A 27,167-nucleotide genomic window follows, 5' to 3' on the forward strand; every position below is an offset into this window, starting at 1 on the left:
GTGTGTAAGATGTAAACACTGGGAAAGCTGGAGAGTGGGTATAAAGAGATTCCTTGTTCATTTCTTTGAAATGCCTGTACATCCCCAATTACTTAAAAATAAATTTTTAATAACTTTACCTGGGGGGGCATAAAGGAAAGGGGTAGGGGAAGTTGTACTAGGGCTGTGATAATCCAGCAATACTTGACAAAAACAAAAGGCAAAAATTCTGGAGGGTTCTACCTTCCCCTTCATAGAATTACCATAGATAAACCCTGGGAAAGATGAGCTTATTCTAAATTTTACACATGAAAAGCCAACCCACCCAAACCAATAATCAGTCTTATCTAGAACTGAGGAAATCCTACACAGCTTTTTAAACCAAATGCAGATGGCATTTCTCCAAGATGTGCACAGACACACATAAACATATACATATACATACATACATACAGAGTTTACATGTAACAGGCCTGGAGCCCTAAAATAATCACAGCATAACTCTAATGTAATAAGGTATTATTACATTATTAATAATCTAAATATATGCAAAGAATATTTTAATAATTAAAGACCAGGAAGAAGAAATTTGAAACATTTTTAAAGATAATAAAAGGGCTATATATAAATCTAGGAATGAAAGGTTAAACATTAGATTAGATGCAACTAAGAAAAACAATACAAAGATAAGTCTTGAGGCTATGACTCAGAAGGCAAAACACTGATCAAAAAGATGAAATATTGAAAGAAACATTAAGAATCAAGAAAGATTCTATGAAGAGAATCAACATGTCTAAAAACTATATGTTGCTTAGAGTAATATTTAAAACAACCCAGAAAGATTGAAAGGATTGAAAAAGATTTATCAAATACACACTAACAAGAGCTGCCAGAATAGCCTTTTGTAATAGCAAATTCTCAAAAGTTAAATCAAAAACTGATCAAACTACAAGAAATTGACAAATTCACAAATTTCTACATGATAAAAGACTTAATTCACTTCTCTGTAATGACAGAACAGTAAGACTTTAAAACATCAGATGTAGATTTCAAAGTATTAACAAACCTGATCTTAGAAACATGCTTTATATCCAATCATTAAAAGTACAAGCACATGCAGGACACTTACAAAAACAGTTTCCTGGGCCACAAAATAAGATATAACAAATACTCATACCAAAGAACTTATATCAAACAGTGTTTACCTGACAATTAACATGGAGGGAAGAGACTTGTTAAAAGCCTGACTGGAAATCTAAAATCTAATTTCTACTTAATTCATGAGTCAAAGAAGAAATTATTAAAATTCACAAAGTGTTTAGAATGGGTACTAAGAAATATTATATATTTCATAGAAGAGTAAAGCACAACAGAAGTTATGAAATAGAATGAAAAATACAAAGGAATATAAACAAGGTCAAATACTACTTTTCTGAAAAGATTCAAAAAAGACAAATCTCTGGCATAACTGAACAAGAAAAAAATAAGGGAACATGACTATAGATACAACAAAGATCTTACAAAATATATTTAGGAACATCTTTGTATCAAAAATCTGAAAACAGCCATGTACAGTGGCACTTGCTTGTAATTCCAGTGGCTCCTGAATCACATATTCAAAGCCAATCTCAACAACTTAGTGGAAGTCCTAACCAACTTAGTGAGACCCTGTCTCAAAATAAAATGTAAAAAAGGCTGGGGCTGTGGTTCAGTGATTGAATGCCCCTGGGTTCAATTCCTGGGAGGGAGAGAGGAGAAGAGGGAAAGGGAGATGGAGAGGGAGAAGAGGATGACAGGGAGAGAAGAGAAAGAAAAGGGAAGAAAGAAAAGGAAAGAAAGAAAGGAAAGAAAGAAAAAGAAAATACAATAAAAAAGAAAAATTTCTTAGGGGTGTGGGGGGACTTAACTAGAACTGCTTCAAGAACAAAAAAAGAAAACCTATACAAATCTATAAGAGAAACTCATTTGGTGGAGAAAGCTCTAACCATCTGACAAGTGTTACTTAACTTTCAAAGAACACATAACTAAATTGTTCAAAAAATTTAAAAAAGCAACACATTATATATAACTAATATAACTTTGAGTCCTAACCCAAAGGAGGGCAATATATAAAAGGAAAACTCTGCAGCGATTTACTAGAACTGGTTAATACTGGCTGGGACAGCTGTAGGTATCTCTTCCCAATTCCACATGACCTCATGTTAGTAGCTTGAAATCTTCCATGGTAGAAATTATTTAGACCATGATAACTGGCAAAAGGCAAGTCAAGACTCTTCTGAATATTAAGTTGTTAAACATTTATCACTGTACCACTGATGGTATGCCAACCTCAATTAAAAACATAAATGCTTAATTTAAAAGTAAATTTTAAACAAACTTATTCTAGAACTTTAAAAAAAATGACGAAATTGAATTTATCTCAAGAATGCAAGGACAGTTGCAAATTTTAAAAACATTAACAAACTAATAAAATATATCAATGAACTATATATTCTCAAGAGAAAAAATCAGCAGTGACAGAGATTGTTGGCTAAATTGGGTAATTAGGAGACTCCTTAACACAATAAAAAGCATCTGCAAAAAAATCTACAAACACCACACTTGATGCTAGGAACAAGCCTTAAAAATCCGAAATAAAGCAAAGAAGCCCATTCTGTTTATATTCAATACTACATTTTTGGAGATGTTCAATAGGTAATTGAGAGAAAAATAATAATCAGAAATGAACAGTCAAATCTGTCTGTTCCCAGGTATATTTGTTAAAAGAATTAATTAGATCTATTGGGAAAATATAGCAACAACACTTAAATACAAGATTAATATACAAATATAAATTACCATTTCCAACCACCAGAAATAAGCATTAGAAAATATGTTTTAAAAGATTCCATTTACATGCACATAATTATTCACTAACACACTTTCTGAAAAAGACTGGAAAGACTAAACATCCATTAATGCAAGACTTGTTAACTTTATTATACATCCTACAATAGATACCAAGTGCCAAAAGGAGGAAGTAATTGTTTACTGTGGTGAAAGATATGAAATGATTTTCACAATAATTTTAAGTGAAAACAACAGAATCCAGAATAATTTTTTAATAAAAATTTCTTAAAAATTATTTTTGTGAAGCTAGAGGGGAAAATATATACATTTGCTTATGTCAAATGTTTTGGTAAGGATACATACGAAGTTGCTAAGAATCATAAGAGGCAGAAGGGAGGAAAGTTTTTCATTATATATCTTTATGTTTGAAATTTTGAAACAGGTGAATGCATTATTTAAAACATATTCTAACTTCAAAAAACGTTAAAGTAGCATTTATAATGGCAACAAAAATAGTATCCAGGAATAAAATATATGTAAAACCTTAATAGGAAAAAGTATAAATCAACAAATTTAATAAATTTAAATAAAAATTAACGGTATTTTGATGAAACTAAAAACCGTTTTCTAAAACTTAAAGAAAAAAAAGTGTCAAGAAAAGATGAGACAATTATGAAGAACTTTCAGGCTCTTCAACACTTAAATGTGAAGCAATAATATGGATGAGGGATAGATCAACAAACCAATGGAAAGAATACAAGTAGAGAGTTCTGCAGCAGTGTCTGTGGAGAGGGTAGAGAAGGAGGTGGATGAAGGAAGAGAGGTCAAAGCTAATTAAATCTCGGTAGTTTGGAGAACATCATAAATAACATTTAAGTCATGTGGGTGATGGTAAATGATTTTTCAGGCAAAAAAAATGGCTCAAGATTCTGATATGAGATGTTCTAAAGCAAGTACAAATACTACAGAATATATATCAGTCATTTCTGATGTCATCAGTTTTAAAAATCCACCATTTTAACTTATTCTAATAATCATTTTATCATCTATAAATAATTTATTAGGAAATACTTTCTTGTGATTCTACTATTTTGCTTGATAGTAATTTTCTTAGTTCGATACTAATCAAGATGGAAGGTATGACTGGATAAACCACAACCAGGGGGTCTATAATCCAACCAGGGGCCCCACTGTATTTCACGACTTTAATAATTCCAATATGGAATTTATAGGGAATATTGCAAAAATTACCTTGACAAAAAGACAACAATGAATATAAGAAATAATATATTTAGAAAAGAAATATTAGGAGATTTAATACTTTCTATATAAATATACAAGATACAGTTTACTGACAAGTCAAAAACCTTACCCTTTTCAGGTAACTCTGGACCTCTCCCCCTACTTCTGCCCATCCGGTCATTTCTAATTTCACTTCGAGACTCATTTCTGGAATCATTCCTTATTTCAGTACGAGAACCTTCTTCTCTCAAGTGATTTCTGCCATAACTCCGGGATTCTTCCTGATATGCATCCTCCTTTCGATGAGTATCTCGACCTTCACGGTCCCTGTAGTCGTGGGCATCACGAGCGGACCGAGAATCTCTGGGATCACGGGTCTCTTTACTATCTCTGTTATAATCCCTCATCTCCCTTGAGTCCCGGATATCTCTAGAGTCTCTTAGTTCCCTGCGGTCTCTGGTGTCTCTGGTATCACGACGGTCCCGACCATCTCGAGGTTCTCTTTCATCTCTGTGGTCTCTAGAAGAGCTCTGATCCTGTTCATATTCTCGTTCATCTCTGGTGTCCTTTTCTCTATCCCTTTTGCCTCTAGTCTCTGTAACACAATTTTGGAAATCAACTGTAATTCTTTTTACAAAGTTTCAGGAAACTAGACAATATATTTAATTAGACCTTTATTACAAGAGTAATTCATGTGCTTTGCAGAAAGGAGAAAACATGAATGAATGATAGAATTAAAACTATTTATATGCTAAAATTCAAAAGGTAATTTCATTAAGACTTGATAACTATGTTCTTAATTGGATAAATGTTGAACCCAAAGATCTCCACCCCAATTTAACAATACTTACAGATCCTCAACAACTGAAAAAAATAAGAAAAAAATAAAAAATAAATAAAATAATTCCTTTCCTCTCATTGCTGGCTTATTTTTTAGAAACCATTTTAGTTCCAGAGGTACGCAGTACTTCAATTATTTCTATTGAGTATCAGGCTAGATTTAAAACACACATGACCACCTCAAATCAATTTAAGTACTTGAGAGTGGCCCACCATCAGTAAGCTAGTTGGCAAAGAAATATTATTTTTCAGTCTTTTCCTTAGTAGGTCAATGGTATGACACTCATGGTTGTGACAGTTTCTAGAGCTTTCTCTATTTAAAGCATTTTCTGATGTATCATAGAAAAATAAGAAAATAATTCCACTTTTTAAAAATGGACATCACTGATTATCTAAACCAACTTTGTTGTTTTATATATGAAGTAATACAGGCCCAAAGTTTAGATATCTCATACCTCATGAAAATTTACAAAGATTAGAAGCCACTATTTAGGCATGCCTAGAAAAGGGATATGTTGACTATAAACATAAATCTGCAAGACAGTTAAAATATTAACAAGAACCCCAAAGAATAAATCCTGATCTTTTTATCAGACTCTTTTGCAAGTTCTCTTACATTCTGGAGTTGTCATAGTCTGAGGCTATTTCAGCAACTGTAGCAGCCTTATGCCTAAAACATTTTAAATTTATTCCTTTTATTGTCCTATTGGCCAGGTCCACAAACTCTCTCAAGGAATTCTCAAATAATCCTCAAGACCTGTAGACCCTCACATCAATAGCCAATCTCCCCTGCCAATGCCTGTGTCCATATATACCCATATTCACACAAATGCTAAACACAGAAGCAATGGGCAAGGATCTGATATAACCCTCTCTTCACACAACTATGACTTCTACTCCTCTTCCATTACTAACTGTACCTTAAAAATGTGTCCACTTAGTTCCAGACTCCTTTTTCATGATGCTGTCCTCAGTCTTTACAAATACACTTACTTACTAATTTTATTCCTTACCTCCCCACCCTTCCGGAAATTAAGGATAATTTCCTTTCAGAAAGGAAATTACATTTAAATAGAGGAAGGAACTTTGCTAAATCTCTTCTAAAAAAGATTAAAGAAACATCCTCTTTACAAAGGATTCTCCCATAAGCACTCACCAACAAAAAAGCATTCCTATAAGACTCGACTGATTATTTTCCCTTCATTAGTGTTTAATAACAATAAAGAATTTTCATTTAATAAATTGTCATTAAATGTATACTATATTCTTGGTCAAATCTAGTTGCTAAATTTTATTAAAATTAATAGGTGCCAGACATGGTGGCGCACACCTATAACCCCAGAAGCTCTGGAGGCTGAGGAGGCAGGAGGATCAAGAGTTCAAATCCAGGTTCAGCAAGAGTGAAGCACTAAGCAACTCAGTGAGACCCAGTCTCTAAATAAAATACACAATAGGGCTGGGGATACGGTTCAGTGCTTGAATGTTCAATCCCAGTATCAAAAAAAAAAGGTATAAGAGAATTTTCCCATTTTACCAATTCTCCATAAACTGTGTGGAAGATTCCATCATGAATTCTATAAATATAAATGATGTTCCATATACACTGTTATAGTGTTCTGATCCTATAATCATGTATATAAGGATTAATTCTATAAAACAGGTACTTTCTCTGGTCTCTACCTATATATCCACTAGTTTTTTGGATAGTAGATTTTGAGTGAATATTGCTTGCACCGTTAATATGAAGAACATAACACGTTTTATAGGAGACTGCTCTAAAGTACTCAGAAATTTAAAATGAATATTAAACCAAAATGTTGTTGCCAAGTATTTTCTAAATACTATGTTCAAAAAAACTAACTCAGGAGAAGTTCAATAAACAAGGAAGGAAGCTTAAACAAGAAGTACACAAAGGGATGAGAGCGTGAGTAGGGAGTTGCATATCTAACGATATAATTCTCAGGGATCCAGAAAGTAAAACTGCTTTGCTTACTTCTTTTTTTCAGTGCTGGGATTGCACTCAGAGCTTCACACATGCTAGTAAAGAGTTCTACCAATGAGCTATATCTCTGCTCATGCTTATTTCTTTATTTTGAGTTACGTCTAGAAAATCAATGCAACGACTTGGTTGCACTGACCTTCTAAAAAGTTTCCCCAGCCCTCGCCCCTTTATCAAAACCCTTTCAAACTTTTAAACTCTGCTCCCTGCTTTGCTGTTTTTCTTCCCTTTACCTCTTGTTTTTAAAAACACATTAGTTAACTGAAAACGACAAAGAAACAATCAGATGGGCAAAAGAACACACATCTCAGAAAGCACCAACTTAGCATACTTGTAAATGCCACTTGTGCATACTTAATAGTTTAAACTCCCGTATCTTTGAGCATTTTCAATTGCCCTTAAGAATGTTAGCCGTCATGCTACAATACTAAACATAGCATGAACCTCCTCCATCCCTTATAATAACATATGGATGTCCAATTTTTAATAAAGAAAATATGTTTTTAATTAAAATAACCTAAAAAAAAAGAAAGAAAAAGGAAGCTGAAAAACAGTATATACCTTCCCTCCTTTCATGACGCCGATCATGTGACTGTGAAGTTCGTTCATGATCATGCCTCCCTTTCTCTCGCATTGGAGAGCGATGTCTTGAAGGACTTTGCTTTCGCTGAGGAGAAGACAAGCAATGTGAAGGATAAGGAGAAGCAGAACGTCGTAAAGATGGAGTTAAAGTCCGCTGGTAAGATGGTGAAGGTGTTCTTTTTCGACGGGGAGAAGGAGAATGTCTTTGAATAGATGATCCTGATTGTGAGGATGATGAGTGATGTCTAGAAGATATAGGAGAATGATGCTGTCCTGCAGGGGAAGTAGATCTATATAGAAAAACAGCAATTAAAAAAGTGTTCTTTTAACAGCCTTCCATTCCAGCCAAAGGAATATCTTTTTTTTTTCTTTTTTTTTTTTTTGATGGTGCTGAGGATTTAATCCAGGGCCTTGTGCATGCTAGACAAGCACTCTACCAACTGAGCTATATTCCCAGTCCCAAGGAATATCTTTAAAAAGAAAACTAACTATAAAAGTTAAAAACTAAAGTGTAAGTAATAATTACAGGACAAGTTTAAATTTATAATACTCAAAAATTATAAATAAATTGCTTTTTAAAAGATGTGACTGACTTGTAAGTTAAGTGGAAGTAACAGCTTTAGAAGAGATATGCAGTGCCCTTCTCCCAAGCCTTGGTGCCAAAGCACGCTGACTTTTTCAGACAACATTCTCCCTGAGCAGACTTGAAGTATAGAATTCATTTTGATAATATGATAATATAAACAAGTATAAACAAGCTGTGAAAATACATGTAAATTCAAGGCCCTGGGGAAAGGAAAGCTATTCCCAACCACAAAAAGCAAATCTGTGGCGCCTGAGTTGACATTTAGGACTGTGAAAGAATTCTATGGATAATGAGAGGACAATAAAGTGTATACTGTCATCTTTAAAGTGCCTTCACTTGTGGGCAGCATAAACTGAGATTTAGTACATAATTCTTCTTAAACTAGGGCCTCCTCAACTCTAAATTGTCTTCTTTCACTGCTATCAGCAGAACAACTTATAACCCCATGAAGAACATCTGAATTATACCTAGAGTCTGTTATGCCATAATCTGTGTGTGATAAGATAAAGTAAACGTATCTGTGCAATAACTAACAAGAAAGAGTATACTGTTTACAAATAACATTCTATACATCACACACCCAGGTAAGTATCATATTTCTCAAACCAATAAGCTAGATGTTTATTCAAAAAAATTCTGACATTCTAGTCAAAGTATTCTAGAATTACCTTCAATGCCTATGATAAATATATTTTGTTTTAGTATCTGTAATGGTGGCATTATTAACCTTACACCAGGGTTTATCAATCCCTGTACTACTGACATTTTATACCAGATAATTATTAGGTGTTGGAAGTTTGTCCTATATACTGCAGAATGTTTAGCAGTACCCCTGCCCAAAAGTTGCTAGATGTCAGCAGCATCCCTACCACTGAGTTGTGACAATAAAAAAATTACTTCAGATATTGCCAACTGTCCCCTAGAAGACAAAATGATCTTTAGATGACAGCCACTGCCCTGTACTATGATATTTATAAATGATGCCTCTGTAATTTACGTGTGTGTGTGTGTGTGTATAAAAAGTGATCCCATATATCAGAAAGGATTTGCAGAAAAAGAATTTATATAAACAAAAAATAGAATAATAATTGACTGAAAAATAAAAATCTGCTATCTGGAACACTATATTTGTCTTAACATGTAGTTATCTGTCATTCCAATGAAGCTTTATGCTTTTATTTAAAAACTATAATTCCTTTCAAATATAATAAACCATAAACCACTAAAATTTAAAAGTCTCTAAATAGAAATTTATTTACTTACACATAGAAGTAGAAATGTTCAATTAGTCTTACCCAAAGTTGGAAAACCATTTATGATCAATAGCCAAACAGATGCATCTTACTGAGCAGGAAAATCATTACTGTCTGTTTCAATTTTGTTAAATGCTTGTCATTTGGAAATATCTAAACTAATAAAGACTGGCTTGTCAATGAATGAACGTTTTAAATTTATTTCTGACATATATTTAAAATTGTTTCATGAATGTCTATAACAGTCTTTGGTGATTAGTTCACTGACTAAAAAAAACAAAGGTTTATTTATAGTATCTTTTAAAAAACTTACAGTCCAATCACATTTCTATACAAACTTGTTATCTATAGCATGAAAGAAAAAACTAGTTCATGCTTGAGATAATCAAGCTAATATTTAAGGCCAAGATACTAACATATTATTACGTAATGGCTTCATCATTTTAAACATGTTTTCTTCTTACCCTTTTAGTTTCAGAAAATTCTTTATTTAATTAAATATCTTTGCATTTTCCTCTTTGTTAGTACTCTTTTAAATGTCTAATGACTGAGAAGAGGGAAAAGAGAAGACCTTGTGACCAAGACAAGATGGGTCAAATTATGGATGTGAGCCTAACTGGACATATACCTTTGCCCATTCTGCATAGAGCTGAAGAAAAAATAAAAGTTCAGAGAAAACAAGTAATTTGTTCACAGCTTTACAGCAAGTAATTGGCAGAACCAGGAAAAATTTTCATATGTGTAACTTGAAGGTTTGTGTATTTTTCATTACACTGTAACTCAGAAAGAAGAAACTGAGATCCCTCTAAAGAGTTACATGTTTCCTAAGGAAATATTAATTTCATGAAAGAATAAATTTGGAAATTAATAAAAAATGAACAAGGGGTGGGTGTTCCTTATCAAATCTTAAATATTTCATAAGTCTTGTGAACCAGGAAAATACTCGTCTCTGATGAGTACCAATACAAAAGCCCTCCACACAATACTAGCAAAATGATTTCAACAGCATATAAAAAGGATCACACATAATAGCTACATGGAATTTATTTCTGGAATGCAAGGGTGGTTCAACATCGTGAAACATTAACAAAATAAAGAAAAAGGACTACTTGGCATCTACACTGACATATACAAAAACATCTGATGAGATTCAACACCTATTTGTGATTAAAAATATTAAAATTAGGAATACAAGGAAACTACTTCAACTTAAGAAAAGGTCATTTATGAAAAACCCACAGCTAATATCCCTCTTAATGAAGAAAAGACTGGAGTAAAGTTGAGCCCAGAGAGGGAGGGCGAGTGGGTGGGCTTGGGGCTCAGCGGTTCATCTCACGGGCGCCCCGGGGACTCGAACCCAGATCCATAGACACGCCGGGCGAGCGCTCTACTAGATGAGCTACTCGCCCACTAAGACTGAAAGTTTTTCCTCTAAGATCAGAACAAGGTAAGGATGCCTCTTCTTGCCACTTCTATTCAATATCATGTCAGAAGTCTTACAGCAATTAGGCAAGAAAAAGAAATAAAAGGCATCCAAATTGGAAAGAAGTAAAATGATCTGTTTGCAGATGGCAAGATCTTACATGTAGTAAACACTACATTCTAAGAAAACATACAAAACAAAACCTTACTAGAACTAATAAACAACTTTGGCAAAATTGCAAAATAAACAACACACACACACACACACACACACACACACACACACAAAAGTTGTGTTTCTACCCACCACAATGAACCAATCTCAAAAGGAAATTAAAACAATTCCACTTATAGCAGCATCAAAAATAATTCTTAGGGATAAACCTAAATAAAGAGATGAAAGACATGTACACTGAGAACTATAAAACACTGCTAAAAGAAACGTAGAAATAAGTGGAAAGATATCCTGTGTTAATGCTTAGAAGATTTAGTATTAAAATGCCCATACTACCCAAAGCAATCTACAGTCAAAACAATTCCTATCAAAATCCAATGTCCTTTTTTGCAGAAACAGAAAAATTCATCCTGAAATTTATATGGAACTTTAAGGGCCACCTCTTCAAATAGCCAAAATAATTTTGAAAAGGAATGAAGTTGGGGGATTTGCACTTACTGATTTCAAAATGTATTAAAAGCTATAATAATTTAAAAATTTTTTTAAAAAAATTATTTATTTTGATTCATTGTACACAAATGGGAAACAACTGTTGTTTCTCTGGTTGTACAAAAGCTACAATAATTTTATCAAGTATTGTACTGCCATAAAGACAGCCTTATAGTTCAATGGTATAGAATACTTAGAAATAAATCTATATACGGTCAAATAATCTTTCAAAAGGATGTAAAGACCAATCAAAGCGGAAAGAACAGCCACTTCAACAAATAATTATGGCAAAACTAAATATCCACATACAAAAGAACGAAGCTTGGACCCTTGTCTAACACCATCTTACAAAAATTCACTCAAAATAGACTAAATACCTAAATGTAAGAACTAAAACTACAATATCCTTAGAGGAAACAAAGTAGAAAAGATTCCTACATTGGACTTGTCAATGATTTCCTAACTATTATACCATAAAAAACAACAGCAAAAATAAATGAGATTACATCAAACTTAAAAAAAGTTTGTATATCAAAGGACATTATCTACAGAGTAAAAAGGAAACATAAGGATGGAAGAAAATATTTGTAGATTTCATTTCTGAAAAGGGGTTATATATCCAGAATATAGGAAGAGCTCCTACAATTTAACTATGAAAAAAAAAAAAAAAAAAAAAAGCTATTTAAAAATGGGCAGATAACTTGGATAGACACTTCTCCAAAGATGATAAACAAGAGATTAGCAAGAACATGAGAAGATGGCCAATATCACTGATCATCAGTGAAAAGGAAATCAAAATCATGATTTAATCACCTTATACTCTTAGAATGGTTACTATAAAAAAACAAAAATAGTAAGTGTTGGTCAGGGTATAGAGAGATCAGAAGCATTATTTTCTGTGGGACTGTAAAATGGTGTAACTGCTATGAAAAACAACAATGAAAGTTGCTCAAAAACTTAAAATATAATTAACATATAACCCAGCAACCCTACTTCTGGGTTTATATCCAAAGGAACTGAAAGCAGGGACTTGAGGAGTACTGCCATGTAATAGCTATACTATTCACAACAGCCAAAAGTAGAAGTAATTCCAATGTCCATCAACGGATGAATGAATAACCAAAATTTATTCCACAAGAAATACTATTCAGTCTTAAAAAGGAAGGAAATTCTTTCACATGCCACAATATGGATGAACACTAAGGACATTATGCTAAGTGAAATAAACCAGTCACCAAAAGACAAATACTTATGATTCTACTTATACAAAGTATTAAAGCAGTCAAATTCACAGAAATACAAGGGAGAATGGTGGTTACCAGGGACTGGGAGAAGAGAGAGAAGGAAAATTAATGCTTGATGAGTATAACGTTTCAGATTTATGAAACGAAAAAGTTTTGGAGATTTACTTCATGACAATGTTTATATATTGAATACTACCAAACTATATACTTAACATGGCTAAGATGGTAAATTTTCATGTTTTTACCATATTAAAATATTAAAAAATAAATTCTTAAATTTAATGTATATTGAAATATCCATGACTAACTGTGGGAACTGTTACACTTATGCATACTTAATAACAAAACTAGATGCCCATTACAATAATGCCTGAAAGCTCCTGAAAAGGAAATACTCTAGATTCTAGAAAAGCATATTGTTAAAAGCATACGATCCTACTTACCTTGGTTTCTCTCTTTTTTCTCTTTGCCTTTCAAAATCCCGTCCTCTGTCCTTTCCCTCTCTTGGTTTTTCTTCTATCCTGTCTTTCACTTTATACTTTTCTTTATATTTTTTACCCAGAGCAATATCTTCTGGTATAGGAGGGGGTGGACTAGGAGTACGTGGCCCTTTCTTTTTACTCTGGTTGGTTTTTGAATTCCTGAAGGTAACACAAAGTTATTATTAGAGAGAGATCCAAGTATTTCTGTAAGATCAAATTGATATTTTTTAAAGGGCTTGGTTTCTTCCAATTCCTTGCCCTTTACTATGTTGTATACCACTAACCCATAGCCAGGAAAAAAATAACTCACAGAAAGGAGCAAAGAATTGTCTTGTTAACTTATTTTATAAATGCTGCACATTATTATGCAATTTTAAATAGTAGGTGTCTGAAAAAAGATACAGATGGAGCAGGGAGAAACTTTTAGGAAACAAAATAATATTGTAAAATAAAACAAATGCTTAAATTGCATTTTTTAGTTTATATAGAAAAGTAGGTACAGAAAATAAAAATCATCTGTAATTCTACTATCCCAAAATAATTACACCTGGATATGCTTCCACACTTTCCCCATGTCTCTTTCTCTATTTATTCATTTAAAATTAAATATTCACATGCAGAAAGATGAATCTGGACTTTTATATCATGTATAAAAATTGACACAAAATTGATGAAAAATCTAAATGTGGGCTCAGTTGGTAGAGTGCTTGCCTCACAAGTACAAGACCCTGGGTTCTAACCCCAGCACTGGAAAAAAAAAAAAAATCTAAATGTAAAATCTAAAGCTAGAATACAAAAAGTTTCATAACAATGGACTTGGCAATGATTTCTTGGTTATGGCACCTAACACATAGGTAACAAAAACAGAAACAGACAAATGGGGCTGTAATCAAAGGTAGAAAATTACATGTGTCAAAGGACACCATCAACAGAGTGAAATATGGAACCAACTTGAAAAGTAGAAAATATTTCCAAATCATATTTAGGGAATGGTTACAACTATTTCATCACTGGAAATGGTTGTTAATCTCTCTGTCTCTCTCTCACATACACACACATACTCATGAAAATCCCATTATAGTATTTTGTAAGATCTTTTTATACTGAACATAGAGTGGGTGTTTTCTATAACAAAAAGTAGATTTAAGTAATCACTATTATTGACTGTATAGAATTTCTTTGAATAGACAAATGCTCTGTAACTTATCTAATCAATTTCATATTTATGTTTTTCAGGTGGCTTCCAAGTTCTGATCATTATATAGGAAACACAATATCATCCACAAATGAAGTCCCAAGCATTGTTAGCAAACATTTATTTAAATCTTTGAATCTTGTTTAAGAAATCTTTCCCAACTTATAGATAATAAAGATGGTCTCCTAAAATTAGGGAATTTGTCTTTCATATCTAAATCTTTATTCAACTTGTAACTGATTTTGTGATAGACATTCTTTTGGCACTTCAAGTAATTTTATGTAAGTGGTATAACTTTGTTCCCTTTACATTCCAAACTGGCTGTCTTTGTCTCATACCTGAACAACAGTTTAAATGAATATAATACTTTCATGTCAAAATTCTTTTCCCTAAAAGCTCTATAAATAGTTACATTTTGTAACATTTAGTATTATAGATGAGTAGTCCAAAGAGTCATTTTCTTTCCATACAGATGTCCTGGCTTTTCTGTTGGGGTACCTAAAAAACACTCTTCCTTGGAAAAAAAATTTTAACTAAGCTGAGGAATTAAAAAAAAAAAAAAAAAAAAAAAAAACTTTGCCAGTACTCAATAAACTGTTCCAATATGAAATTTCACATTGTTTTACTCATTTTCATCTAGTTTTACTTCACCACTTCCTTGTATGATTTCTTTATTATTTAGTTACCACATCTCCTTGATCTTTCATATCAAATTCCTGTCATTTCCATCCTGCTCCTATTTTATAATAGCTTAAGCTTATCTTCAAATTCAGTAACTTTTCTTTTAAGTAGCAACCATTTTACTAATTCTAAATTTGGCAATCTCAGTATTCTCCTATTTTCAGCTTGAGAATCTTATTTTTCCCAAAATGATCTCCATTCTTTTTTCCCCCCAAGATCAACTATTCTCATTATGCCAATAAAATATCCTCTCTAACTGAACCAAATTTATGAAATAACTTAGTACTTAAATTTGTTCCTGTTTTCTGTACTAAGCTTTCTGTGTAAGCCATCTACTCTGTGTTTAATCTTGTACTAGGTTTTTTAGTAGCCCTTCTTTTCACACATCTGCTGAGTTTTCAATGTTTATTCATTTTACTATCTATTGATATTTATACATGAAGATTTACACCTAAATCCTGTAACTCATTTCTTAATTACCTTGAGTTCTCTAGTTTCAAGATTCCTTAGATATAAAATGATTAACAGTACAACCTTCAAAGTTCCTGATAAGATTTTTAAAATATAAAAGCATAAAAGTATCTGACTCATACTAAGCATTCTGAAAATTTTGTTCTCTTGTTTCTTGTCCCTATTTCTAACTTTCACAGATAGGGTCAACCACTTATGCAAGTAATATATTACTAAAATATGATTACCAAATTCATTTTTCACCCTTACCCTCTGCTAACAACCACATTACCACAAATCTCATTGCATATTTATGAGATGGTTCAAATTACTTACGCTTCTAACAGATAAGTTAGATGCCCAAGATTTCTAAATATTTTTTTTTCCATTTTAAAGATAAAAACTAGTCAACTCTTGGGATCTATATTAAGAAGTTTTAAATTTTAAAAACAAAAATGATAGAGGAATTTTTGACACAAACTGTATTTTCACATTATTGCCTGTGATAAAAGACTAGTTGGGTGCTTACCAAACTTTTCCCCTAGGCACAGGGCTGAACAATACTATCTAGACTTTTTTGAAATTAGGTGTGGCCCAACAAACAAAATCTGACCAAAGCAATGTGAGCAGAAGTGAGGAATAGCAATTCCAAGGACTCCATATGCCAGGCAACTGTAAACTATAAAGCTAAATAAATAAAATACTCAATTAAAAAAAAATCTTTGTACATTTCATTCTTTGGTTTCCTTGAAAGTCCAAGAAAATAGAGCCATAAGTCAGAAGTTGCCTAGGTTAACAAATTCCCATGCATATGACAACCACCTGTTAATCAGAAATCACCATTTTCACTTCACTTAAATAAGAAATAGACTTCCATTGTGCTAAACCACTGACATTTTGAGAGTAAGCTATTACTACACCCAGGATTATCCTAAAAGACTTACAAAAGTATAGGACTTCTTCACATTGCCTTTAAAAACATGTTTGAAAAACACAATTATGTTATACTGCATTGTTTTCCAAATGAAAAGGTCAACATTGGTTTTGCATATTCTGAAACCAACAAGAATCTTTTAATATTTTTAAAGTCAATGAATGATTATTCTAGGTAGCACCAAGTCCATTTACTATTTTTGGTACAGAGCATACTTATTCACTTCTATGATTTTTAGGTTCTCTCCCCACTGCCCCCAAAACCATTTCTTTTGAAGAGCTCTGGACACACTTTATACTTCTCTACACAAATAAGTAAAAGTTCACCTAATAAAAATTAAGACTAAAAATGCAGATGGACAGGATAATACATTTATGATTTTTAAATCACTCTCACATCTCAGAATAACTATCATACTAGATCTTACAATAAATGTTGGAAAAAAATGCCAGCTTTCAGAGAGAAGTTAAGTTTTAATTTGTCAGTAATTATATCTGCATATTCAATACAATAACCTAGTGAGACCAAGGACGAATTTATCTGATTGTCACCTCAGGTGACTTACTGGCACTGGGAGAAACGCTTCATTGAATTTTAACTGACATTCTAATACTTACTTGTTCTTAATATGTTTTCACACAGTTTATAGTATGATCTAGCAATGAAATTTAAAGTTGACTGACATTCTCTAGATAATGTGAAATGCCTAAAGAAATACTATAATTAATTCAGTTTTGTTTGTTTGTTTTCCCAGACACACAAATTTATTGAGGAAAACAGATACACATTTAAGGAAGAATACTGGTAATTTCAAAAGTGAAAAGGTACCTTTGGGAGTAAAGCTATGAATACACATTCAAGGGAGAACGTAGATCATCTTCAGAGAGAAAAATAGAGAGCCTTCTTTGAATTTTTAATGCACTATTTTCCAGGCCCTTCCAATTTACTATTAAATTAATGGTGCATCTTAAAGTAAACAACATATTAGAATACAAAAATACAATAGTTAAATCAATGTGACAATATTTATTAAAGGACAAGTTACTAATACAGCAGTGTGAGAGATAATACGAATAACAGGATGAAACTAACCCTCATCTAAACAATTATTAAAACTTCTATGAAAAGAGTTTCAAAGATTTCATGAATATAAAGGATAAGAAAGTGAATACGGTATATTTCTGATAGGCAATTTGTTGCAGAAATGAATGGAACTGATGAAATAATGTAACCAGTTAGCCAATAAGATAGAGAGCAAGCAGTGTGGATCACATCATTCTATGGTTCAACTTCTTCCCTATCCCTTTGAAATATTTCCTTAAACCCAGGAACAAAGGAGAGAACCAAGTCAACTTTACTGAGGGCTTTATTACAATGTAAAGCTTTGTGCAAAGTAGGCACTACTGGAAGATAGAACAATGAGCCATCAAGATCCCAATTTTCAAGAAGCTTAAATTTAATAGAGGTTGTAAAACATATATGTCATGGCTGAAATAAAATGCAAAGGCAATTAATATTAAGAGGAAGATATAAACAAAATCTGATAGGTACACAAAGGGAATAAAAATTATGTTTGGTGAAGAGAAATGGGAAAACTTAATAGAAATTTTAGAATTTAAGCTAGAAATGGAAGGATTGAGTGTAAAAGCTGATAAGTATGAATGTCATCTAAGGAATCTGAATTTCACAGTTTTTCAATGGCATAATAAACTAACAGAAATTGTTCTTTTATGATTTCTCTGATGGCATGTGTATAATTAATGGGTTGGGGTAACAGAATGAAAATGTATATGCCTATGTAGAGCTGAATACTATATAATGTAAATACATTTAGTAGAATGACATAATAATCTAGGTTAAAAAATAACTAAAGTCTGAATTATGGTGTCTCTACAAACTAGAAGGAGATAAATATGAGTTTAATTATGGGTTCATAGAGACAGCATTTGCCAACTAATCAAATGTTGGGGAGAAGTTGTTTTTGGCTATTTTTTAAAAAGTAAAATTAACATATGTTACTTTAATTAAAATAAAATTTAAATGGTACAGAGTGATATTAAGTGAAAAACTGAAGGTTGTGCTATTAATCCCTCAATGTAATTATATTTAATCATTTCTATTTTTATTTCTTCAGCTGGCTATTACAATAATTCTGAATAATATATTTTGCTGTTAGGTGTATAATATAAAAATTAAGCTCTTGGTCATGAACATAAAGAGATAAGAAAAATATTCATCATGTATACTTCAAAATAGCTAAAACTGAAAGTAACAAATGTTCAATAACAGAAAAGTAATAACTAGGTAGTATAAATACTTCAATGACCTAAGGCTACATGTAGCAATACAGACAGATGGAAAAAAATGCTCAGTGAAAAACTACACAAGGAAAGTTATCTATCTATACTACAATTAAAAAGAGGAAAGCTATAGTACATTTTGCAAAACAATACATGAGGGTATAATCACATATGCACAGTATCATAAATACCAAATTCAAGTGGGAAGGATAAGAAATGTATATTATGTTTTATTTCTTAAAAAATGAAAAGCTCTGAAGCATAAGCAGATGTGACACATTTTTTATAATTTTATTTTTTGTTAAAAAAAGCTTACACTAAATAGTAAACATTAAAAGTACCCTTCTATAATCAACTGAGTAATTCTTTTTAATATCCATTCAGAAAAGATACTTCTTTTTGGCACTACTTATCACCCTACTGACCTCTGCTGGTCCAATAGGGGAGAAGATACTGCAGATGTCTTCCTATCTTTCTTGCTAGCTGAAGATGACTTGGGGCTTGATTTTCGCTTCGGAGATTTGCTAGACTTTCTTAGAGAAGGTGATGGAGACAATTTTGATCTAACCACTTCTGGTGAAACCTTTCAAAAGAATTCAGTAAGTTAATTCAGAAACTCCTTCACTTATGATACAACAAAGCATATATCTTTAAAAAATTAAAAGAAAAAGTAAAAATTAAGTACTACTACAGCTACCATCTGTTAATAATAGCCTGACTCCTGAACTTGTGCTTTTTTTTTTTTTTTTTTTGTGGTGCTGGGGATTGAACCCAGGGCTTTGTGCTTGAGAGGCAAACACTCTACCAACTGAGCTATCTTCCCAGCCCCTGAACTCGTGCTTTTAACCAGGATGATAATTAACTGCTTTAACATATACTAGTATGACAAAAGCAAATGAAAATAATGAAATTTCAAACTCTCAGAAAAACCATAAATTATATTCAAACCAATTATATCTCTATATTTTAGAAAAATGAACAGGAATTCTAGAAACAACGTGGACCTGAAACAGGCATGTAATCTTGAGCCCCATTTTATATTAGCTGGTGATTCTAGCAAGCAAGCTTCAGTTTTGTTCAATAGCAAAATACTTCCTATTATCTAACAGATTAATGTGAAGATTAAATGATTAACATATGGAGTAGGTGATTTATAGTGAGCTGCTGATCAATATATTGGTATCCTAGTATAATTTAGGATGTAGCAAGCAGCTAATTTCTCTGAACAACATCAATGTTGATATTAATTACTAACATGAATATTGCAATAAATAGGATACCTCTTTTTTAATGATAATTTCTTCTCTCTTCTCCATATTTTCTTGTTCCAGCTTCATTAATTCCCTCTGTATCTTCTGACGCTTCATTTCCAATGACAACTCATGAACATAATCATAATTAATATCTCCATTGTCAGAATCTTTAAAATAAAAATTTCATTACTAGTCAGAAACTATCAATATTATCTATATAAAAATTATAGTTTTTTTTACCTATTTTTATACAAATTTAAATGGCAGATTCTTTCATTAAAATAATACACTTCTAAAAATTAAAGAAATATCTTGGTGCATGAAAAATCACCATGGTTGATTTCTTAATGAAAAATCACATATTTTTATAGCTTCCAGATTTTCTAAAAGTGATATGGGGTTGTCTAAGGGTTGTGTTTTTTGTTAGAGCTGGGAATGTAGCTCAGTGGTAGGGCATTACCTAGCATGCATGAAGTTCTGGATTCAATCCCCAGTACCACAAACTAGAAAAGTAAAGAAAAGCTACATAAAGCACCCAGCTGAATTTTCTAAAAACTGAAAATACCAAAGCCTTTGGTGTTTCACACTGCATGATATGTGGATATCTCCTTGATTTATTTAAAGACTTGTTACTAAGGTGAGATTATATTAGGAGTACAACACTGCTTCTATAATTTTGTCACTTTTATTTGCGAGACAACTGATTTGTATCTAAAACTAAAGTTAACTAATTTTAATACTAACATGTATACATATGCTAATTTCTTAAGGACTTAACATTTATCATTTAAATGGACTTATATGTCCTCATATTAAAAATGGTCCATTCTCAATGGATCTGATGCCATCTTTCCATATCCAATCTTTTTCGGTTTAGAAAAAAAATTAAAAAGAGAGTGGTATGAAGATCTATTTTATTATAATATACTGAGGTTTTCAATGGCTGCTGGCAGTAGTACCCCACTCTTCAACCTCCTGTGCCATAAATGTAAAGAAGTCTGGAGATAGGAATACAGTGACTTCTCTTCTAATCCATGACCACTGTTGAGCTTCACTGATCACAGCTGAGATGCCTTCTTAAGGCATACTTTCATCATTTTAGATCATTTCTTAACCTGAGGTAAAGAAACAAAATGAAGCCACTAAAGTATAATAAAGACGTCTAGTCATACTTGACTGAGAATAGATATCACAAGAAAACAGAGATCACTGTCACGTGCAGTTAAAATGCATTAGAATAAAATCATCCATTCATGCTTGAAGATTCAGAGGGTAGCTATGTATTTCAATCTGTGTGATCAAACTTGATTACACATCTTATGTTAAGAGTATGATGACAATATTTCAGTAAATTGTAAAATAAACTAAATCAAGTTTTTCAGTTAATGAGCAATTACTGAACATTTAAGGTAATGTAGATATTACTGGATAAAATAACTAGATATACTGAATTTAACTAAATGAATAATAGCTATCTATAGTTACTATTTTGTACTCCATTGAGACACTTTACATCAGTGAATTAAAATATTCAATGATCTGTTTTCATTGTGTTCTTAAATAAAATTCCATATCCAAACATCTGGGTAAAACAAAGGAAAGAGTAATTAATTGAAGAAAACGATTAAAAGTGTTTTTGAAGATATTATCAATAACACCTTAAATATCTAAAAACTACTATTAGGAAATATCATCAATATGGAACACATATAAGAAATGAGAAGATGCTTTCAAGTACTCAATTCCCAACTACCCAATCAAGGAAGAGAGGTCTGAGCTATTAAAATATATGTCAAAGTCAATGTGTTATGGCTAACATATTTTGCCCAGAGGCAAAGATCTCAAGTCTTTATTCAGAAAACACTTAGCTTTATTCATATCTATTATAATCAAAATTCAGATGTTTTCCTAGCCTATAAAAGATGTAAAAAACAGAAAGCACAAAATATAAGATGAAACTCAAAGACAGAAGCCTGAAATTAGTTAATAAATTTAGAAAATGTCTTATATATTTTATAGCCTAAGGTTATCATTGTAATTACCTTATAAAACCTCATTGTAAAACTGATTCTAAGAAAAAGATTCTAATTACATATTATAAAACCTGATTGTAAAAATGATTCTAAGAAAAATATTCTAGTTACATAATAGAAAGACATATTTAACAAGGCAGAAATTTGAAAAAATATATGCAACGAAAAGGTTATTACTCTTTATAAATAATTCTCACTGATTAAAAGAAGCACAGGCAAAGTAATTCACAAAAAAGAAAAATGCAAATGGTACACATAAATATGCCTTTTTATGTATTATGGACACATTTTTAAAAATTACCTTATTAATTGTTTACAAAGGTTCAGATAAAGAACATGTTCATTCTCCAGTGGCAGCAAAACGAGTATGTCTAATTTGTAAAATAATTTTGTTAATATGAGTAAAAGCCTTCTAACATTCATAGTCTTTAATATAGCAATTGCACTTCAAGTGAAATTTATTACATTAAAAAAAGATTTTAAAAAACATATATAAGGATTAAAGACTATAAATATTTATTTTTTGTTTTTATTTATGATACAGTCTCGCTGCTAAATAAATTCTGAGTACATAGTAAAATATAACGTTCTTATAGTCCTCCACTGGTATCCTCACTGCAGTAGTAATAATGCAAACAATTTAGTGTTGAATGCATAAAAATAAACCTTTATAGTTTCTTATTAAACAATAGAATCAAAACTACTAACACTGCTCTATAAACAAGATCTTTCCATGTTATACACAGAGCTTAGTCATCTTCACTTTAATATCTACAAAGCATTGTAAAATGTGAACATACTATAACTTACTTGACCAGTTTTGTTCTAACAGATGTGCAGTTTGTTTTCAATATTTTGCTGCTATCAGAAAGACTTCAATGAACATTTTAATATCTACCTTGATTTATAAGTACCAGTATTCTTTTATTACAAATTTCTCAAACTGCAATTTGTTGATCAAAGATATAAGTAGAGTCTCTGTTTTCACTATGGTCCAACTGCAATCCAAAACAGGTTTACCAATGTAAACTCTCACTTGAAAACATCAGTATTCCTCATTTCTGCCAAAATGATGGATGAAAACTCTGTACATATGTATGTACATATGTATCTATTTTTGTGACACTGGAGATTGAATCCAGGGCCATGCATATGCTAGGCAAATGTTCTACCACTGACTTCCAGTCCTGTCTTTATTTTCTTATCAGCCTTTCCCTGCAGTAAAGTTGAGTATTTATTGGTTATTTCTATTTCTTCTGAGTTACCTATCCAATTTTTGGGGCCCATTTTTAAGCTAATTTTCTTCCATATTTGTGGGAGCTCACTGTATGTTTATATTAGTGTCTTTATTAATGCTAGCACATTACACATGTCAAAAATTTACTCGAGCCTATCACCTCTTTAACTTCTACATTTATACAGAAATTTCTGAATATCCAATGGCTTTTGGATTTTATATTTATTTTAGGAGGATGAACCTGCCTCCAAGGTTACCAAAATATTTCTACTACAATGATACTTTTGTTTTTTATGTTACTGCACGTAATGAATAAATACAAGAAGTGTAAAAAACAAAAACAATTGGGGATGGGGACTGAAAATTTAAAAAGCAACCAGATAAAGAAAAGTTCGGTAGGCACAATAAATATCTGTACTTGCTCCTGAAGGCAATGGGAAATTGGAGATTTTTTAACAGGGGAGTAAAATGAACCAACTTTTTTTTTTTTTTAAGATGACTCTGCAACTCACAGAAGGATAAAAAATAGTTGCAGTACACAAGTATTTCATAAAACTCTCATATCCAGAAAATATAAAGAATTCCTATAATCACTAAGAAATAAACACAACAGAAGAGGCAGAATTGTACAAAATTGGGTTGTACAATGGTTGATAAACATCTGAAAAAGTTTTCAATTCCATTAGGAAAGTACAAAATAAAACCACATTAAGATACCACTATAGGGCTGGGGAGGTAGCTCAGTTGGTAGAGTGCTTGCCTTGCACCACAAAAAAAAAAAAGAGAGATATCACTAAACACTTCTCAAAAGGCTGAGATGAAAAGAGTAAAAAATACTACAGGGGTAACTAGTATACCAATTTTTATTTGGTATTATCTACTAAGGATGAACACACACACATATTCCATGGCTCAGCAATTTACTTTGGAGCTCAAACTTAAGAGAAATGTTCATGTTTACCAAAATATATGTTTAAGACTATTAATAACGCCTTGGTCATAATAGCCCTAAACTGAAAATTACCTAAATGTTCATTAACAGTAGAATGGATAACTTACGGCACATTTATACAATGAAATACTACAGCGCAATAAAAATTCATGAACTACAACTATGTGCAATAGAATATATGACTGAATCTTAGAGATGTATGGTTAGCAAAAGAAGGTAGGCACAAAAAGGGGCTATTTTGTGGATTGTATTTATATAGGCATCATTTGTTTTAATAAAAAAAATTTAAGATCATTTGGGGTTTAGAAAACAGAAGGAACTAGGAGACATAACATTAAACAAGGGATGAGATTAGAAGGTTATTTTGGAGAAATATATTCATAGGCAATAAACAAATATCTTAAAAACTAGAATAATAGTAGTAAATTAAGAGAAATGGATGGTTTTGAAAGATATTCAACAGGTAGAAATGTTGCTATTCTGTAAATGCCTGGATGGAAGGAAAGAAAGAGAATCAATAATGACATTCAGGCTTATTAGGAACCAATGATATTTAGAAAAATAGTATTTTTAAGATATGGAACTTAGCTGGAGATACTCAGTTGATGAATGTTAAATCTTTCAATCTGGAAAATCAACTGAAAATTCTAGATTTTGGAGTCATTAACATAGAAGTTAATGAGGCCTGGAAGCACAACTTCATCTAGAAGTAAAAACTAAAAGAAGAAGAACGCAAGGCAAAAGGAAAACAACCAAAAATCTTAGAAGCTGCCTCTGTACATGGTTCTCAGAGAACAGTCTGAGGATTTGGTGGTGGGGAGGAGGGTACATTCCAATTTCAAAAGATCCAAAAGATCAAAACTATTTCTATAATACTTGCCTGGTTTATTAATTCTCCACTGAGTACATAATAGAGTTTTCCAGATGTGATATCTTTAACAGATTGAATGTAGAAGCTGATATGAAAATTCAGCTGAATTCTATTAATAAGCCAGACACTGAATTGCCTTGAAAAAAACATGTAAAACACTATCACTTCCTCATATTTTTCCTTGTAAGAATAGTATTTTGCATAAAAGTATATATTAGGGTTTATTACTATCTTTGTCAAATAATTAATAAGTAGTTTTTAAATTTCTCAAATTCAGTTAACCAAAGAAAAACAAGAAATTACCATGTGATGTTTTATATGTAAAACTACCATTAAAATTTTTTCCTATAAGTCTCAAAGTAAAATCACTTTAGGGCTAGGGTTGTGGCTCAGTGGTACAGCACGCTCACCTGGCATGTGAGGCACTGGGTTTGATTCTCAGCTAGCTAGCTAAATAAATAAATAAACAAGTAAATAAAACAAAGGTCCATCAACTAAAAAATATATTAAAAAATCATTTTCGATTTTTTTTTTCCCCAAGAAGACAGCCAAGGGCAAGATGTTAAGAGATCAACAAATAAGGGACAAAACACAAGGAGTCTCTATATGACTGAAAGACTTAAACAGGAAGACAAAAAACTGAAGAGTGACAGTGCAAGTCAAGCAAAAGAGTGGTTTTTAGGACAGGAGCTCTGAGATGTGTCAAATGCTGCAGAAAGGTCACTTTAAGATAGACACAAGTACAGCTCCATTTATTCAGCAAAGAGGTTATTAGTAACCTTTAAGAGCAGCTTTGGTGGAGCAGAAAACTGTATACTAAGTATCAGGTGAAAAAACAGAGATAATAAGGTACATTCAAAAGTTCACTCTGAAGAATTTAGCTGTTAAGTGGGAATAAGCAGGGCAGTAGCTGAGAAATAATATAAGAAAAGGATGTTAGTAATACAGCTAATGAACATAGCTGCTGAGGTAGGAAGAAATCAGATTTAGAATACAAGGGCAGAAGAAAGATCTACACAGAATAAGAGGAAAATAAATACTGCAATATATCAACTAATTATTATAATTTTATAGAAGTAATATTAGATTATAAAGCCAATGAACTAATCATAAGGAATTTTCCTGTTTTTTCTTAGAAATAACTTTTGAGCAGATTGTACTGTTCCTTAATAAGTACTGATGTTCCAATTACTGGAGAGACATGTAGGGTACTTTTCAAGCCTTGGTCTGTTTTAGAGATCATTCTGAAATACAGTAATAAATATCCTAGACATGCAAGTTCTTGGTTCTCTATCACAAGGACTCACTGAAATCAGCCACTGTCCCCCAAAAGTAATATGCAGCCAAACAGGTATGGCTGTGTTCCAACAAGTTTGTTTTCGAAAACAAAAACAAGCAACATTTCATATCATATGCTATAGTTTTTAAACTCTGGTGTAAGTTTACAGCTTACCATTGAAAAAGCTGTTAAAATTCTTAAGCCCTTTAGTTTTGTCATCTGAAAATAGGATAACATAGCTTCTGAATGAGAATAAAAATTATGTTAAAATGTCCAGTATATTCATTGTATTCAGCAAATATTCGGTTCCCTTTCTCTATAACTGGGAACATGAAATTACAAGTGCTCACCTTATGGATCAAAGAGGTGGAGAAAAGAGAACATTCATGGTATGAAAAATAAATACTTATTTGTTAAGACAACAACTCAAAGATGATTTTGCTAATTTTTATGAATAAATTCCAGGACTCAATTATCATCTAATTTCTTCTGATAGAATGAAAGCCAAATTTCTTAGAAATAATTTTCCCAAGAATTTAAGACTTAAAAATCTCATTTTAAAATATTTTATGTAAAACAACATAAATTTAAATTTAATTTTTTAACTTTAGTATTGAGGAATTTAAAAATTTACAACTGTAATAAAGAACTACGATAATACACAGTTTTAAAGAGAAAAATAGGATAGTGAAGTTGAAATATGCACTGCAAACTCTTTTTTCTGCTTTTGTAAAGGGCTGCCATTTGCTAGTTTCTATCCTGTAACTCAGAAACACAATAATTCTGAAACAATGGGGAGATCACAGGTAATAAGTAATGATTGGCTTTTGATTTTGCTATATTAGGGACAGAACCCAGGA

The 27,167-nt window shown here is 31.8% G+C and overlaps 1 protein-coding gene across 7 annotated transcripts in view; it reads right to left on the reverse strand.

The window, feature by feature from the left end:
• ZC3H13 (zinc finger CCCH-type containing 13) overlaps nt 1-27,167 on the reverse strand; it is a 79,611-nt gene that overhangs the window by 26,660 nt on the left and 25,784 nt on the right. For all 7 annotated transcript variants that reach the window (XM_079137884.1, XM_079137882.1, XM_079137883.1 and 4 more), the window contains exons 6-10: nt 19,963-20,102; nt 19,108-19,265; nt 13,084-13,281; nt 7,451-7,761; nt 4,181-4,645 (exon numbers count right to left, since the gene is read on the reverse strand). In XM_079137884.1, coding sequence (XP_078994010.1) covers nt 4,181-4,645; nt 7,451-7,761; nt 13,084-13,281; nt 19,108-19,265; nt 19,963-20,102 — 1,272 coding nt within the window. The remainder of the gene's footprint in view (nt 1-4,180; nt 4,646-7,450; nt 7,762-13,083; nt 13,282-19,107; nt 19,266-19,962; nt 20,103-27,167) is intronic.

Source organism: Sciurus vulgaris (genome assembly GCF_902686455.1).
Source record: "Sciurus vulgaris genome assembly, chromosome: 4".
NCBI classification, from domain to species: Eukaryota; Metazoa; Chordata; class Mammalia; order Rodentia; family Sciuridae; genus Sciurus; species Sciurus vulgaris.